The sequence below is a fragment of the Anopheles coustani genome, chromosome 2 (genome assembly GCF_943734705.1).
Source record: "Anopheles coustani chromosome 2, idAnoCousDA_361_x.2, whole genome shotgun sequence".
Taxonomy (NCBI): Eukaryota; Metazoa; Arthropoda; class Insecta; order Diptera; family Culicidae; genus Anopheles; species Anopheles coustani.
This window is the reverse complement of record NC_071289.1, coordinates 74,092,795-74,110,626: the sequence shown is the minus strand read 5'-3', so window position 1 is coordinate 74,110,626 and position 17,832 is coordinate 74,092,795. Positions and strand designations below refer to the sequence as shown.

General features: G+C 42.6%; 1 protein-coding gene across 1 annotated transcript; it reads right to left on the bottom strand.

Moving 5' to 3' along the window:
• Positions 1–559: 559 nt before the first annotated feature.
• LOC131264993 (protein lingerer-like) lies at positions 560–13,327 on the bottom strand. Its single transcript, XM_058267255.1, has 4 exons — positions 13,315–13,327; positions 9,577–10,488; positions 1,389–1,824; positions 560–716 (listed from the first exon to the last, which is right to left on the bottom strand). Exons 1-4 carry the CDS (start codon positions 13,325–13,327, stop codon positions 560–562), a joined length of 1,518 nt encoding a protein of 505 aa, XP_058123238.1.
• Between the last annotated feature and the right edge of the window lie 4,505 nt (positions 13,328–17,832).

Below are 17,832 nucleotides of genomic sequence, written 5' to 3'. Positions count from 1 at the left end.
TAGATATTATATCCTATGGCTTACAACACAACTCAAAACTGCTGCCGTGTACATTCATTATTGATTTTATTTTATATTGTCCTACCTTCGCTCGCTTCAACAATTGTCTGTGCTTACACGCAAAAGCTCATTTTGTTCAGTTTCATCTTCCCTAGACCATTTCAGGTCTACCAAATGTGTTGCCTTATCTGCTCGCTAAATCTTAAAAGTCCAATGCTCATTACACAACTAGCGGCTTTCTTTATCAAGCCAGCTGATGATTGTTGATTCATCTTTCTCCGTATTTCCCCCTAACGCCTTCAAATTTTGTTACATCCCAATTTCATCCCCTCCTGGCGCCAATCCACCCATATGGGGAAATGGTTCGATTTGGTATTCCGTTTTTCTTTTTAGATAACTATCGAATATCACTCAACAACGGTCACGAGGCATTATCGTGCCGACTCTCTAAATCTGTTAGTTCTTGGAATGGTTCCCTATCTTGCTAACAATTAAAGCGCCCCTTAGCCTATCAAGCAGCTGGTGTGTGTGTAAAGCCACCCGTGAACTTCCGGGGTCTTCAGTAGTAGCCCGGACTTTCCTTGTGCACCTTCAGCAGGTGCCGGTTGAGAATGAAGGAGTAACAAAACTTCTTATCACACTTCGGGCAAGCGTAGCGCCGATCGGCGAGACACTCGTTGCGCAGATGGCGTAGCAGCGAGTATTTGATCTTGTATCTGCCAAAAGAACCGAACCACCGCACGTTCGGACGATACGAACAGCGGTTTGTGGTGCGCAATTTGTTGCAAGTGGTAGGTGGCGAGGTGAGATGAAGCAGGCAGGCAGATGAAAAACGGGTGAAAAGAGAAGAGATGGAAGAAGAAGAAGAAGAAAGAAGAAAAACACAAATAAACATTTGCACTTCCCACGCGGTGGGACACGGTGGTCCACGAACATTGGTTAGAACAAGGAGGGAAGGAGGCCAGTGATGAAGGGGACACACACTTGAGGTAGATGGTAGCAGCTTTGGACACTGAAGTCGGAAGGTTTTGAGGTTCACTGTAGACTAAACGCGTCATTCTCTCGCCATCACTTTTATTCGCAATGGCAGGGAGCGGTGCCCATTTTTGAGCCTCTTCCCCAGCACAAGTTAGTCCCTTGCGTCTGGGAGGAAGCGTCAGAAACGGCACCAAACTAACGCTGTTTAGCCGGTATTGAGTGTTTCCTTCAAACGTATCCAAAATTCAGTATGTCTTCCACCACTGCACATGCACCCGCGAGTAGCTACCCGCCTTCCGTTCGCCTTTGGAGCACTCCGGAAACCATTGAGTCCCTTCCAAAGGGGAAGTAGATCAGGTGATGCGAGGGGGGTGGGGGTATAGGGTAAATTGGCAACAGTTCTCTCATACTTTCGATCGCACGTTCCAATCGGACACTGAAAGTAGCCCAACTCGTCCGGGCGCCCCACCATCAGCGCTATGTCGTCGCTCAGGGTATCCTGCGGCACGGGCGGGTGCATCTGATGGTGGTTTGAACCGACGGGCACGAACGACAAGGCCCCGTGCGACTCCTCGAACAGCGATGCCGCCGTCGTGAGGATGCTGGTGCTCGTGCCATATCGCGCTAGGCCAGACTTTTCACTCATCACATAGTCTTCATCATCATCACTATCGTCGCCATCATCCTCATCATTTTCGTCGTTCTGTTCGGGGGGGTTCCTTTGCCCACCACCATCGTCATCCTCCAGCGGTTCAACCTTTCCCACCGATGGGACAGTAAACTGTGCTTCCTCTTTCACAATCTGTGTCTGCAACTGGGCATTCTCCTCCGTCGCCGCATGCTTATCTGCAAAAGAAAACAGAGAAAACTATGTTAGTGGAAAACGGGGCAATCTTTGTTGTTTCTCCGTGTGTTTGTGTGCGGGCAGCACTATACAGCACTAGTTTGTCCACAGCACAATCGTGTGGAACACACTATGTGTTTTGCCCCCGGCCATGGAAACTATACCAAGAAAGGAAAGACGACTATTAACACAATTATGAACACGTTTTAACGAAAAGAAAATCTTGGGATGGGTTGGGGTGTTGTGGGTAGGTAGGAGCAGGGTAAAATGTGTGTGCAAGGATAAACGGTCGTTGTCATAGTCTCTGAGAGATGTCTGTCTAGTACGGTACCGGACGTCATCAGCAGGCGGAGGCGGAACAACAACACACACAAACACGCACGCGTTCACACACGCACACACATTCCATCACTCCAGGCAGAGAGAAGAACACACAACGACCAGACTAGAACACCTCAGCAGTCTCATCCAGTGGTCCGCCAATCGTTGGGAGTGTTCGGAGGAACTTTGGCAGTGAAATCGGCCATCAAACAACGTTTGCGCCACAAACATAGGCGAAACGTGCTAGATGGACGGCTGAAATGTGTTTTTCTTTTGAAAGTTTTTTCCTTTTTCTTCTTCAAAATTGTTATCGTTTTTTCCATTTTATATTTCTTTGTTTTTACCTCCTCTCACATTACTTTAATTTGATTACTTTTGTATTTTTTTCGTTTGTTTATTATCCAGTTTTCTTCCACCTTCTGGTTTTCCATTCAGATTCGCTCAAACAAATATCGATGTGTTTACCTTTCTTTCCTTTCTTGTTCATCTCTACCTTCTTTGCCATTTCCTTCAATCTCTTTCCACCTCACCCTTATCCCAATTTTTCACAATTTTATGGACGACCTGTCGTTATGTTTCTTAATAGTTGTATATAAATATATAGCTATGTATATGTATATGCATACAATGTTGCTCGATTGCGATTAGCAATGGCTTCGGCCGCCTTCATCAAATTTCAAAACATCCTCTCTTTTGGTCGACTTCGACTAGTGGCGCCAGCTAACAAATGTCGATCATCCATTGCATGTTTGTTTTACGTTCAGTGTGTGTATATATTTATATACATACATATATGTCCGTATATATTCTATGCGGGTGTGTCACCACATTAATTATTACATTATGGTTTGTTTAGTATTTTTACGCCTGTCCCGCACTTTTCACTTCTTATCGCGAACGTTAATAAACAAACAAAAAAATAGTAAACGATCATTAGTTTTGGTATAAAATGTACACTCACTCTCTTACTACACCATCCTCCCCCTTCGGTAAATCTATTTTAAGGGCGCCCATGAGATGAGCCCAAACAACACTTCGCCATCGCTCACAAAAAGCTTGTATTGGTTGATTTACCCACTCTATTACATTACATGTTTTTTCTTTTTTCTCTCTCCCTCTTTCTCTGTTTAGTTTTGTGTCTCTTTGCTTCGTTAGTAGTGCATTTAAAATACGTTGTTTAACATTGTTTAAATTATTAATTACGCTACTGTTCATTTCGCCCAGCGTTTGTGTTCGTTTAGTATCGTGTTTCTTAACGTTCGCGGATTTCAAAAGTAATCATGCTTCGTTTTACTCTTCCGCGAAACTAAAGTGTCCCTTCTCATCAGACATCCCACCGGGTAGGAGCATGTTATGGTAACAGAAATTACAATCGTTATTTTGGATAAATTCATTCGTTTTTCTTCGCTTAAAGGCCATGCAACTATCGGGCGTTTTGGTTAACTGTTGCATATATCTTATTTAAAAATACGCTTTTGCTCTCGTGGTAACTGCAATGTGTTTTTTGTTTGTTTCGTTTTGTATTACTTTTTGCTTTTACTTCGTTATGATAAGTGCATGATCGCGCGGTTTGACTGCGCTCTTGGTAACTTTCTTCGTTTTATTTCCCCCGTAATTGGCATAGTGTGTGGCGAGTTTATAGAGACATTTAGTTTTGCTGCGAAACTAAACACACTAACGTGTGCTCCTTTCAACGTCTGAAATCTTTTCCACTTCTTCACTACTACACAACACATTTAAATCCTAACACAACATTTTGTGGCGGGCATTTGTTTGCTATGTTTTTTTCTCTGTTTTGGAAACAGAACTTCAGGAGATCCAATTCGTTGATTTTTTGTTTGTTTGTTTTTTTTCGTAAAATGGCGACATATTCTCAGCATGTTTAAGTAAATGTGTCCACTATTTTTCTTTTCTTTTTCTTAGTATAATTTCACTTCGTCTACCACAAGATAGTAACATTTCAGTACCATCCCCGCTAGCCCTCAACGCACACAATACACACCAGATCAGACACGTAGGTCTATGGATATACGGAAGGATAAGAGCTAAACCTTCTGTTTGGATCCGTATACCAGATCCTTCTATTTAGGATCATACAGGAACATTACACTAGCAGCAATGCTAGCAACCAACCGACCACCATTCACAGGGGGAATCGTCGAGCCATAAATTCAAAAGGGCTAACAACGTAACGCAATATAACCCATGTCCAGTAAACGATTCGATACAAGAGGCTACATATCGCAACAAAACTCGACCAGCATACAGAAACTCCGTGCGGTCTATTTTTTTTTTTTGTTGCTATCCTCTATCGAAACTCCTTCGTCCCCCGTAACCCAACTTGGCTGTTGTTTTTACCCACTCCTCTCCCGAACCCTTTGTTTGAATATACTGTACGTTGCGCGCCTATCTTCTTGTTGTTCGTTCATTTCTGTTCCATTATAAATCATTTTTCCTTAATTTGATTCTCTTATTTTTATGATTACTTTTGTGTTCGTAATGTTTTTTGCATTTCATGATCCTCTTTTGATTTCCTCTTGGTGTATACATAGGTTTTATACCATCTTATAACGGCAAACTTTTCTTACACACCCCCTTTTTTCTGGTTTCTTTTCTGTAATAACAATAACAATCACAAAAAATCACATCAATAGTATCATTCACAGCACTTTGATTTTTTTCTTCTTGTCTCTCTCTCTACTGTTTAATGTATTTTTGTTTCCAACTTATTTTGTCTTCTCCCAATACGAAAGCCCGTATCGTTATGTTATATAAGTATAACGTTTTAACAACATTGCTGCCCGTTTGGCGTAATTTGTATCGAGGCGTCTGTGCATGTATGGTGGTGGTGGTGGTGGTGGTGGTGGTAACTGAAACAGGGGTAATGGTCCGTATAAAAAGTTTATGCTTTTCGTTATACGTGGATTTGCAATAACCAACAAATAAAACGAAACAAAAAAAATGGTAGCAAAACTGAACCGTGAAACCTCCTATCGACTTGCATGCATGTCGAATGGTATATCGTGATAAAAACTGTTCCCTGCCCACGTTGGGAATGAAAACTCCCTAACCGTTTCGTGCGGGCCGAGAGAGATAACCGAACGATCGCAACAATCCTTCCCCGTCCTTCCTCCATCAACTTCCTGCTCCAAATCCACGTTAAGTAACTTCTGTTCTGTTGCAATCCTCCACTCGATCGCTTCATGTGCGCGTTTTCGTGCCCCTTAAGTGTGTTTCTCAACAGTGTTTGTCTAGTGGTGTGTACGTGCTCCACTCGGTGGAAAACAGATTCCAGTCGATCTACAAGCGATGAGAAAGTAAGCGGCCATACGCTTTGCTGGTTAAACGGATCACAAATAACAAAACTATGATTACCAACAACCATCATTGTAGTAGTGCTCGCTGCAGGCTCGTGAACTGTCGTTTTCGCTTAGACTTTATCCTTTTCTAACGGCCGGCACATTTGCTCTCTATCTCGTATCCTATATCCTGTTTGCCATCCTCGCTCTTGAAACCCCCCTTCTAAAAGAGACGCTGAGCACTGACGCCTATTTACAATTGTAAACCAATGAAACTACCATTCCTAATCGTTATAATTAAACCCATGTGACAATGGAGTTACATGGAGGCGCGTTCACACGATAGATGGATTTTTGTTGCTAAAACCCTACGTGGCTCTCAATTGTGGTTCGTTTCTGGATGGTTTTCACCTCTCGTAAAGGTAGTAAGCGAGTTAATAATATTACTAACTAAACCTCACATATCGTTTTATATCGCATCCGGTTCATACCCGATAAGGCGAGCAAATCGAACCGTGATCACGATTCGTTTTTATATGTTACATTCTCATTTTCTTAAGTGTTTTTTTCTCTGTTTTTACGTTGCGACCTTATGTTTACATACATTTATATATATACCCCAAATATCCTCTAAACACTCTCAGCGTACGCTCGTTTTCGCGAAAAATTAAATAAGAACGACTATGCTCTTTTACAAATATCACAATCCAATTTTTTCAGTTTTCTTTTAACTACCACCCATGTATCTGCTCCGCTACTAATGTCTCAAACCTCTCCCCTCCCACCGCTACACTAGTGGTCACAAGTAGTAGTAAGGAATTCGTGCTGGTTCGAAAAAGAATGCGATTTCAACCACACACACCATTAGGCCTATGCATGCCACTGCCAGGTAAATGCATAAGCGTGTCGTATAGTTCCATGTTGTATTACTTTCCCATCTTTACTCCTTTACGTACCCCCCGAGAGACTGTACTCCACCGCATTGGCTAGGACCCGCCCCCCGGTACTAGAATTTACCCAAATCCCTAGCATATTGTTTTACAAAAGCGTAAACAATATTTAATGGTAACATTAATGGTGCTTCCTCGCAATTTGAAGATTGCTTGTGTCGGGTGTGTCCTCTTGCCATGCTGAAGGATTTTTTAATTCAGTAGAATATATTTTTTCTAAATTGCCCTAGTTCGTAGTAGATTTTGTGCCGAACGAAAAAAAAACCAAAGAAAAACAACAGAATATTTGTGTTAAAAATAACGAAAAAAAAAACAGAAAACCAAACAACGACCAACCGGAATCCAGTGTTACTGCTGCATGCATGAGTCCCATGAGAAAGCATCGCCTCACTTTCACGGGAAAATTTCTTACTTGCAATGCTTTCTACTACTTGCTTTTGCAAATCATCAGCTACCTTAAATCTTACTTTCATTATTGCACTGCATTTTCCAATCACTTCTGCGCTTCTTCTGACTTCTTCCTGGACGTTCTGTTCAACATTGCAGTATTTTTTTTTAAATAAATATTTTTTCCAACTCACATCCTCTTCCGCTCCCACCATCATATCACTTCCTGTGCACTCATATTCTGTAACTGAGTCTGGTTGGTTCTTCAATGAACGCGTGACTTTTATGAAAGTAAAAAACAACATCGACTCACATTGGATGCGTACTGCGCTACCACTCTACCATGGATTATTGTATACGATGTGAAATAGCTAACCTCTAACCCAACAAATATGCATATGTGTTAACCCGTTCCTAATGATTATTGCTACGCTTAAGGACCTTATCGTCAGTGTAAGTATGTATGTGTGGGGGAGGATTTCCAGGGGAGGTGTCAACCACCCTTCCTGTATCCAATGTATGGTAACCGAATTTTGCAAGTTCAATTTGTTTGACTGTTTTGTTTGTTCATTCAGATGTGAACCCTTATAAACTAGGTTATTGGTACGGGGAGCTTTGCTCCCTGCTGCTCGCTCGCTTTCCTAGGCGTGTATGAATCATTATGCCAAGCAAAGACAAGAACACAAAACACCGATTGACAGTTTGCACGTTTTCGTTTAGAACGAATTGTGGGAGGGGGCAAAATGGCAACGTTGCGTCCTGAATGTTGTACGCCTGGAGCAGAGTTATATTTTACACGGTTTTAATCGTATGACTCGAATTGATTAGTTGTGTTTACGCGTTCAAAACGTACCTGCTGATAGTTTGAGCAGGGTTTGAATTTGCTGTTGGTATGGTTAATTTGTGAAAAACTTTTGGGTTGAAAGTTGTACTTTCGAAAATCGTACCGCGCGCGATGGAACGGAAACTTCCATTCCAGGAGCATTCCAAAGAAGAAAACAAACCGATCAAATAGAAATTTAGTATTAAAAAAAAAAATTTAGCTGCTCATTATTCATTTCAGTAAGCGTTCGTCAAACTGTAACGTATGGATATGGCGGCACTGAGCAAAACAGCAGCAAAATTCACTGCACTATTTAAGAACACGTAAGATACAAAAATAAAATAAAATAAGAATGTTAAGTAACTGACCCACCTTAAAAAAAATATTCATATTTAGTTCTTCGCCATATCTACTCTAGTAGTTATATATATAATGTTGCTGCTTCCGTAAAGTAGTTCTGTAATTTGTATCCTGTCACCTGACTATGTAGTAGATTTGGGAGTAACGCTTCGTTTGACGAGTTCACCTATCTTGTGTTGGAAACAACGGTACGTAAAATTGGCAATTCGTATTACTGTATCATCTGGACCAACGTTCTTTTTCGTCTAAGTAATGTATTTCGGAGACCCTAACTGGAGGCTTCTTTGTTTTTGTTGCTGTTATTGAAAGTTGTTGTTCGTTCTTCAGTCCTTCCCTAAAATTCGTCTTTTTTTTACCCTGCTAAATATGGTACCGTTTTGTTTTCCACTATCTTTACTGCTCTGCAGTATCCTGCAACAAGGAGCAATACGATCGTGATCGTAACTACACCCTCTGATCGCTCGTTTTCTTGCTCGATTGCTTTGCAATTGGCATTTTTCCCTTAGTTCGTGTCGCGTTAAATAGCTAAACTCTACTGCTGATCAATATTTCACCGTCCATTGATCCTCTTTGTCAATCGATTTGATTAGTTGAATTTTTACAATAAGTTCAATTTTTACATCCCGAGAGGATAGTTTCTTAGTTTGAAGGTGTTAAACAGTATCTGTTTGTTGTTTTGTTTCTCCCACTCTCTCACTTGTGTTTCAATGTATATATAATATATATCCACATCACATCTGATCATGCCTGACTAATCTGTTCCCGTATATATAACTATATTCCTCAATCCTATGCCGCGTGCAGCAGCATCGTGTCGCACACGCACTGACCGCACCGCTCGCTCCTCCTCTTTGCTTTGATGACTCAGACTGGTGGATAAGTTGTTTTGGTTAATTCTGACTACAAACAATTCAAAGTAACGATAATTTAAGTAATATAAACATAGGAAGAAAATAAAATAGTATAGCGGCTAGAAGTTAAACCGTTAGATAATGGTAACGAGAAGCAAATAAGGGGAGAAAAACAAAACAAGAAAAATAAAGGAAATAACAATTAGTTCATCATATGCCCTCTTCCGTTCTTCCCTCCCTTCGTATCGCAGACCCTTGTTTGTTCCCCGTCCCTCTTTTTCGTGTATTGTGGAATCGGCCGTAAGATTGGTTTTGGTGCGTGCGCAAGCAAAGCTCCCATCCAGTGGCGGAGGTTGCGTGGCGCGGAATCCGGAATCAAATCGAGCGCGGTCCGATTCAGGTGGTAACATTTTCGAAATTCATCACTAAACTAAACACCGTCGTTGTCCAACCGTGTTCCGGCGGATAGCGGTGGCGCACAGCAGCTCGAAAGGTGAACGTTCGCCCGACATGATGATGACAAACACCGCAACACTCAATCATCGATGCTGGTGGGTGCGCATGTGCAGCACCAGGTTGTGTTTGTGCTTCGACTTCTTATGACACACCGGGCATTCAAATTTTGGCTCCACGCCGCACTCGAATCGAATGTGCCGGTTGAGGCTGTGCGGCCGCGCGTACGAGTTGCCGCACCGCGCGCACGAATACGTTCCGCCGACGATCGGTGACGGCACGACGGGGGGTGGCGGTGGCGTGGTCATACTGATGCCCTTGAATATCGGCATCGGCAGGGCGGCCGCCGTGCTGGCACTGCCCGTGTTGGCCGAGGCGGCCAGCTGCACCGCCGCCACCGCTGCCGACGCGAGTGACTCCTTCGAGACACCGCTGGCAAGCTCGCGCAGATAGGTGGCCGGCGTGAGCATCCGTAGATCGCACGGTTGCTCATCGATCGGTGGCGATTTCGGGGACAGCAACGGCATCGAAGCGGATTGCTGCTGCTGAAGCTGCTGATGCAACGACAGCGCCTGCGACTGCGATGGCAGATGCAACGGGGTTGCCGTGACCAGGTGTTGCTGCTGGGACTGCTGCGAAGACGGCCCCTCGCCCTCGCTGCTGCCGCCGCCTAGTGGTGGTGAGGCCAGGGAGGTCAGCGGAAAGCCACCCTTCACGTCACATTTCATGTAATCGGCTATCACGTTTCCACCGACCAGCGCCGCCATCGCAGCGGCCGTCGCAGCAGCCGAGGAGCCAATCGACAACGCCGGCGGTGGTTGCTGCTGGTGTTGCTCCTGATGATGCTGCTGCTGATTCAAGGCGAGCGCAGTGGCCGCCACAGCAGCAACTACCACTGCGGCATCGCTGTTACTGCCAACAGAACAACTGCTGCTGCTACTGCTACTGCTGCTACTACTTCCACCACTACTGCCACCACATTTACCCTCATTGCTATTACTCAGGTTGCCACTGTTGGCACCACTGTCAATACTGTGGTGACCACCAAAGCTATGACCACCGCCTCCTCCCCCGCCCGTGCCGGAAGAACCGGTGCCACTATGGTGCTGTTGCTGTTGGTCGTCACTACCGGGCGCGTTTGACGAGGGGCCGCCTGCAGCTCCTTCCGCTCCTACCCCTCCTCCACCGGATGGTCCATCATCATTTCCGCTCGCTTCACCACCTGCGGGTACAGAAACTGAACAAGGTTGGGTTTTGGTTTAAATACAGCTCGGTTGCTTTGGTAGACCGCGTTTCTTTTTTTTTTTGTTTTGGTTTTAGACCCCTTCCCATGGTAGTGTGGCAATGGGCGTCGGAAAAATGTACGGTCGACCATTACTTTCCATCTAGAACCTTTTTAAACACATGTTTTTTTTGTTTTGCCTATTATTTTTCTCTATCTCTCTTTTTTTTTGTTTCAGCTTGCTTCCATAGGTAAATCATTTTTTTCACATATTCACATCACACCACAAAATTGATAAAGCAACATTCAATTTATGTTCGAGCTTTTTGTCGTAAATAAAATTTACATAAACTTTTCTTTGTCGAATTTTACGATAATCTTCTCAACAAATAATTGTGTCCAAATGTTAACACTGTTTACACCAGCCAAATGTTGCCAAATGTGTTCCTGTTACTTTTTCTAGTACTGTTCATTTACTTTGGGTTTCTTTTTGCTCTACCATTTTAATGCGCTCATTTGAAAAGAACTTTTGTGTAACTTGTACTGTGTTCTACTATTAATTGTTAACCAATTTGTTAAATGTTTTCTTCATCTGGGAAAGTCCCCTATATGAAACCTTTCGAAACATTTTGGTGTGGTGATTGGTTTAAAACTGATCTTTGGCCTAGAAGCCTAATTTTTAATTTTCTTTAGTAAAAAGCTTACATTTTAGTGTTAATAACTCCTTGTTGTTTGAGGTATAAAGCTCTAAATGGTTTCTATTTGTTTGTTTTTTAGATTTCCCTTGAATGAAAAAAGTACAACGATTTCACATGAGATAGCAAAAAATAGAGCACACATGATAATACATACGCACACACATACATATTTCATTACATTGAAGAACGCGCACACACAGACTGACCACCACACTGGCAAATGGATAGCGCCATAGAGCTTGTCCAGATGGATCGCGTCTAAGGAAACAGAAAAGATTATCCAAAAATGTTGCTTCACAATTTTGCTGCTCAAACTTGCTGACCATTTTCAGTGTGTGTTCTAGTGTGCATTGACAAGTTGTTTTTTTTTCTTCTTGCCTTGGTAAAACCCAGAAAAAAAGGAGCGACAAATATTGCACCGACCCGTGTGCATGTGTTCGCCTCTGTGTGCATTTTGTAGTGCTTTAGGTACTATGCAACGTAAATAGAAAAATTATACATGTTCACGTGACGGCGGTGGTGGGTGCGTTAGGCCAGGCGAGCTATTGCAGATGAACATGTTGGGTTGTTTGTTTGTTAACACTCAGTAGGCCACGAGAAATTCGCGAACTTTTCGCGACATTTTCTAGCGTTTTTTTTTATTTGCTAGTGTAAAGCATGTAGTTTTGAAGCGCTTTCGCCCCACTCCAAACACCTTCCCACACACACACACGCACGCACACAGATACAGACACATACACATGTAGAACACAAACGAAGGGATACATTTATAGCGAGAAAAAGAGAGAATTAAGGTAACATAAGAATGATAAAACAGATTGAACAAAAGATAAACATAACAGTTCACATTAAGAAACGGTAACAAAAAGAAAAGATTTGCAGAAAGAACATAGAAATCGATTAAAAAACATATTGGGATATATAAAACATATCTTTCCACCACCAAAGTTGCGTACTTTGCTATTGAGCAGAGGGGAATGTATGATATGCAGAGAGACGGTAGAAAAAAAATAAGATAAAAGATATATGTGGTGTGTGTGCGTTTGGCTGTGGTTTACATGATAGCGGGGGGTGTTATTGTGTATGAGAGCTGTTTTTGTTCTTCAAATTAATGATGTTGTTTGAAAAGAGGAATCACGTGTGCCGGTCGCAACGCGGATTGCAGGTCACGGAGGCAAACAAGTCATGGCAAAGGGAGAAGTTTTTCCATCTGCAATTGGACACAGCAGTCTCGCTATTCTTACGATAATCCCAGAGAAGGATCATCAGTAAAACCCATCAGCCCTAGCTAGAACCATCGAACTATCTCTCCCGAAGAATGAATGTCTTCCTAAATGGTACTGATTCTATAGTTTTGTCGATGGATGTGTCCTGCTTAACTACCACCTAACACTAACGATGTGTGCCCAACTTTTTCTGTTTCTAGCTATAGACTAATCAGCATAATCTGAGAAATCAATACAAAACCTGTATTGCTTTAAACCTAATTCACACTTATCTGATTGATGGCAATCATCTATTTCGTTTCGATTAGAACTCACTACTATCTTCTGGAGTTGGTTCCGAAGGGCTTTACGAATAATACAAATCAAACACTAATCTCTGCTGTGTACCGATCGACGACCAACCGTGTTGCACCTGCGAAGGCTGACGAAAGAAAAACAAAACCAAGCGGTTACACCTTTATTAACGAGAGTACACAACATAACCAGTAAACGCTAAACGGGCCTGTCGTAAAGAAGCTTTCACGGGCAAGAACTAACTTGCATGGGACGACGATGACAGTTCCATTGATCTAATCATCATCGCTTCATCGTTTGAAAGTTGGAAGTTGAAAGTGGTGAGTTGGAAGAATCTTCTGCTGCTCGTTAATGATGTTTCGATATTTTATTCCACACTCAAAGCGGAACTTAACTGGACCATATGTATCTTATGTGACATCACATCCTTTCCCAAAGACGGTGACACTCTGTATTTCGGTTCGTGTAGCGCTGCTCCTCGGTTACCTAAAAGAAAAATAAATCATGTTAATAAAAATTCTTTTAAAAAAAATGTGTAAAACAAGCACAACATCTCAACATAAATTATTATATGCATAAAACGGAATTCGATCCATGGCCTCATTTACCTTCTGGTGCCATATCTCGGATGTGGTCAATTCTCGAAGCGAAATGTTTTTTTATGTTCTAATTTAAATTCACGTGCGGTTAATTATTTGCGCAGAACGAAATGCAGACACTGCAATGTGCTTTCTTTATTGGTTTCATATCATGTTGTTTCGCATTGCATAGCTCTCAACCAGTTTTTTGTTGTTTTTTTTTTAGATTTTTGTTTTTTGTTTTTGTTCAGTTGCACTCTGTTTCTTTGTCCTATACTTTTCTATATCATCAGGGTTCTGTGTTTTCCTGTTGCACGCAAACTATTGCTCACCCTCAAAAAAACATCTACGCCCTGGTGTGGCACCAGGCTGATGATAAATAGTTACTTATAAATACAGCATTATTGTATTGTATTACCGCGGTAATTTTATGCTGACTTATTTCGCCCCCAAACTTTCGCCATAAAGTGTGTACGTGAAGTTGTCTTCTGAAGGTCTCTAGGGAGAGCTTTTCTAATATATGTGTGTTTCTGTGTACTTTCTCGCAGCTATGTGATGTATTATGCATTTCTTGTTAAGTACTATTTTTTAAATATTATATATAAACTGTTCCTCACTGTAATGCAGCTCATTTTATTTTCACTTTTTTTATCTTTTACTGTCGATCGATGCATACATTCCCTTTTTTAACCACTCCCTCATATGTTCGGTTAAGTCTGCAAATACGATCGAAACGTAAGTCCACTTCCAGACTGAAACTCACTTTTGACTAATCAATACTAGAGAAACAGAACGGGTTCTACTATGTTCGCTTGTACATGCCACCAGTCATATTTTCTTTTTTCATGCCTTTTTTGGATTTTTGCACCTCGCCTAATACACGAAATCCGTGCTACGCTCTTCTCTGCTGCTCCAAAAGACCTGCCCTGCGCCTATATTTATCGCTACTTTACGCTCTTACTTTCTATTATACAGCGTTTGGAGCTACCAAAAGGGAATGCAGTAAGAGTCGGAAAAGGTGCTGCTTGTTGTTCACACCCGGGTGTGTCCCATGGAATGTTCGCAGTTACTTTGCTTTCAGGGTTCACAAAATCTTACAGATAAACTAGTCCCACCCATCAAAAGGAATGATGCCACTGCAGACCAAAAGGTGCCATCACCAAATTGGCGATGACTCAAAACTTGGCGAGCAAAACAATATAAAATAATATAAAAATAAAAGAAAACAAAGACTAATGCGCACCTATAAAATAATGAAAGAAAATACTTTTCTTATCGTAAACCACTCCACGATACATACATAGTAAGTACATCCGACTAGAAAAGTTAATAAGAACGCTAGGATGTTTTTATTTTGACTTAAACAGATCGAAGAAACAAGTTTCGATCGCTACGGTACCGGGAATTAACCTGATTATGGCAATTGTAGACTATTTTCTTTTGGTGATCGTTACCCTAGCGCTTCTCCGCCTAGTGAAATGTTCAGTTCTACCATCTATTCTCTGTTGTTGTCGCGCAACATCGCTCATCATATGGCACACGTAGCTAATGGCTTTTTCGTGTATTTTTTGGAAATGTTTGTTTGGTTCCTGGATCTTCTATTACCACAAAAAGAGCAGAGCAGGTGTTGATGTTCTTTTCTAAAATATTCCAATTTTTAATTAATATGTATGGCAATTGGCCATATTGATCGAATGGCACTACAAAACTAAAACAAATGAGGCGAAACTGAACCGATGTTTCAATTTTGCCTTCGTTCTTTTTACGTTCATTTCAGTTCGTTTTTGGTTTAGACTGCAACACCTTGAAGATGGGCTTATTCACATTGACTTATGAAAAAAATATTGTACTACCAAACTAATACTTTACTAAGCTTTTTGGTGCACTAACCTAGCCTCCGGTTAAGGTACTTAAAAAATGGCAGACGATAATCCATTTAAATAGTAGTGGTAAATAAAAAACAAAAACCCCCAGTTAAAACTAAAAAACAAACTGAACAGTACAAGAATTGAGCAACATTTCATCCTCTTTTTGGTTTGATTAAAAATTAAAAGTGCTCGCGGTTTAAGCTCAAATTAAAACGAAAGCAAACAAACTGATTGGCAAAACAACGGGTGGTTAAAATAGGTTAAAATAAATTAGCAAACTAATTCTAACGTCCCTTTTTGACGTGTCTTTTTTTTTGTTTGTTTTCTTGCTTTGTTATGTGCCCCTCATGAGGGCTTTTGAACCCCGTAGTAGTTATGAACTAAGTTTAAGTGTTTCCAGGCAGAAGCCACACACACTGTTAGTTGGTTGAATAAATAGAGGAAAATATTGAGCTACACTAAACATAGACAAAATAAGGTGCACAGAAACCATGCCAATGACACTAACTGTAAAAACCGTCTTTCAAAACGTCCTACTAAACGTCCTCGCTCTCAAAGCACTCCCGGGCCCCACTCATCTTATATTCTTCCTGCATCACTTTCTTCCTTTCCAAGAGGAGTTTTCATGTACATTTGTAGGGATGCTCTATTGCGTGTGCATGTGCGACAGATTCAATGGTCTGTTATAACTTCTTATGTTCTTTTTATGTTGTCCTTCAATGGTCACTCAGTGGCAACCTAACGAGGCATGTCTCTAATGTGGTTGACTCAAGGTTTCCATTGTGAGTTAATATGAACGAAAATATTAGGAAAGTTTTGAGAAGCGTTGAAAATCAAACAAACATGCGTTTGTTATAACACCAACACGTTAACGGAGGTTAGTTCCCAACAGAAAACGAACAAAAAAATGCCGCATACAGCCTTCCCAATCCTCGGGAATGTGTGCTGCGCGAGAGCCCTGTAAGGTCTTTAGTAGTATAAAATATGTGCACGGTGACTTCCTGTTGTTCCGGCCACAACCCGGCGAATGCGTCGACGTGATAGCCGCGTCGTCGGCTGCTGTTCTTCGGCCGCCACGTCGGTTTCGTCCGTTTTGACTTCCACTTCCGTGATCGCCGCCGGCGGCGCCACCAGAAGAGCGGTGGTAGTGGTGGGGATCGTGGAAGGAGAAGCGATGAAAGAGCCTTGAGAGGACGAGCAGGCAGAAAACGAAGACGACGATGACGAAGAGGAGGAAGAAGCGGAGAAGGAAGAGGTTGATGAGGACGTGGAGACAGCAGCAGCAGCAGCAGTAGTGGCAACGCGCGTCGATGAGGACGAAGAGGCAGTCGCTGCCGCCGCCGCCGCCTGCACCAGGTCTCAGTTGGGCTTGCAGAACTTGGAGTTCAGATGGCGCTTCAGGTTGCTGTGGATGTGCGTTTTGTAGCCGCACATGCGCTCGCAGAAGTATTTCGGCGGTACGCCGCACTCGTTCTTGATGTGACATTTCAGACTGTTCTTCCATTTGTAGTTCCGCCCGCAGCTCTTGCACTTCCACGGCTTGGCGTCGTTCTCGTGCAGGAACACAATCTTCTCCTCCTTCGGCGGTCGACCGGAAGCAACGACGCCACCAGTGCTACTGCCACCGCCGCCACCATTGTTATTGCTGTTCGCCGTACCGCCACCTCCGCCGGTTGTCGTTGTCATGATGGTCATCACGTTACCGTTGCCGGTCGACGCCTTCAGTGGCTTCATGAACGTCACCATACCGCCCGGGGACGACTTCTTCGCCACCATCATCCGACCGACGGCCATCGGGGCGAGCGCTATCTTCGAGGTCGACTTGGACGTTTTGCAGCGCCATGCCGGTATGGTGGCCAGGTTCGCAGCCGCCGAACCGATTGCGCTTCGCTGGGACTTTGGTTGCGAGACAATTGTGCCGGAGGTACCGTGGTTCGGCACCGGGTCCGCGATCGCAATGTACTCGCTGTCGGGCCAGAAGTTTTCCAGCTTGATCTTCGTGATGCCACCACCGAGTGAGCTACCATCCTCCGGGTCGTCCTCTGCCTTGTCTCCTGCAGACGCATTTTATAGCGCACGCGCAAGCAATCATACCGCCACACACGCAACGCGCGGTAGTCATTAGGACAGAGCAGTAGTAGATAGCAGGATAACCGTACAACAGGGGGTGTTGCGTTAGTGAAAGATGCATTATTTAAAATATAATATATATCAAGTAGTAAGTAGCAACAGTGGTTATGTTATATCACATTAATCAGCATTCAGTATAAAATAGTGTTCAAGTGTTGTATTGATGAATAATCCGAATTATCGTCAGATTGACATGTGATAACAAGATACGTGTTTGCAAATTTCCGAAGAGGCGATCACCACGGGGCATGTGTAAAACATTTGGTAGGAGATAAAGAGAAAGAAAGAGAGAGAAAGAGAGAAAGAAATGTTATGGTTAGTTGCTGTTAGTGCCGTTAGTTGCTATGTTTATATTAACGTACTACGAAACGAAGGGTTATTGTTTGCGCTGTCACACTACGATTAGGTGCGCAAAGTTAGACAAAGTAAAACCAAACGGACTGTTGCTTCCGTTAATACCTTCAACCGAATCAAACATTATAAAGCCAAATAAAACAACAACCAAACATATAAGGTACCAGATAACACAGATCAAAAGCACACAACAAAA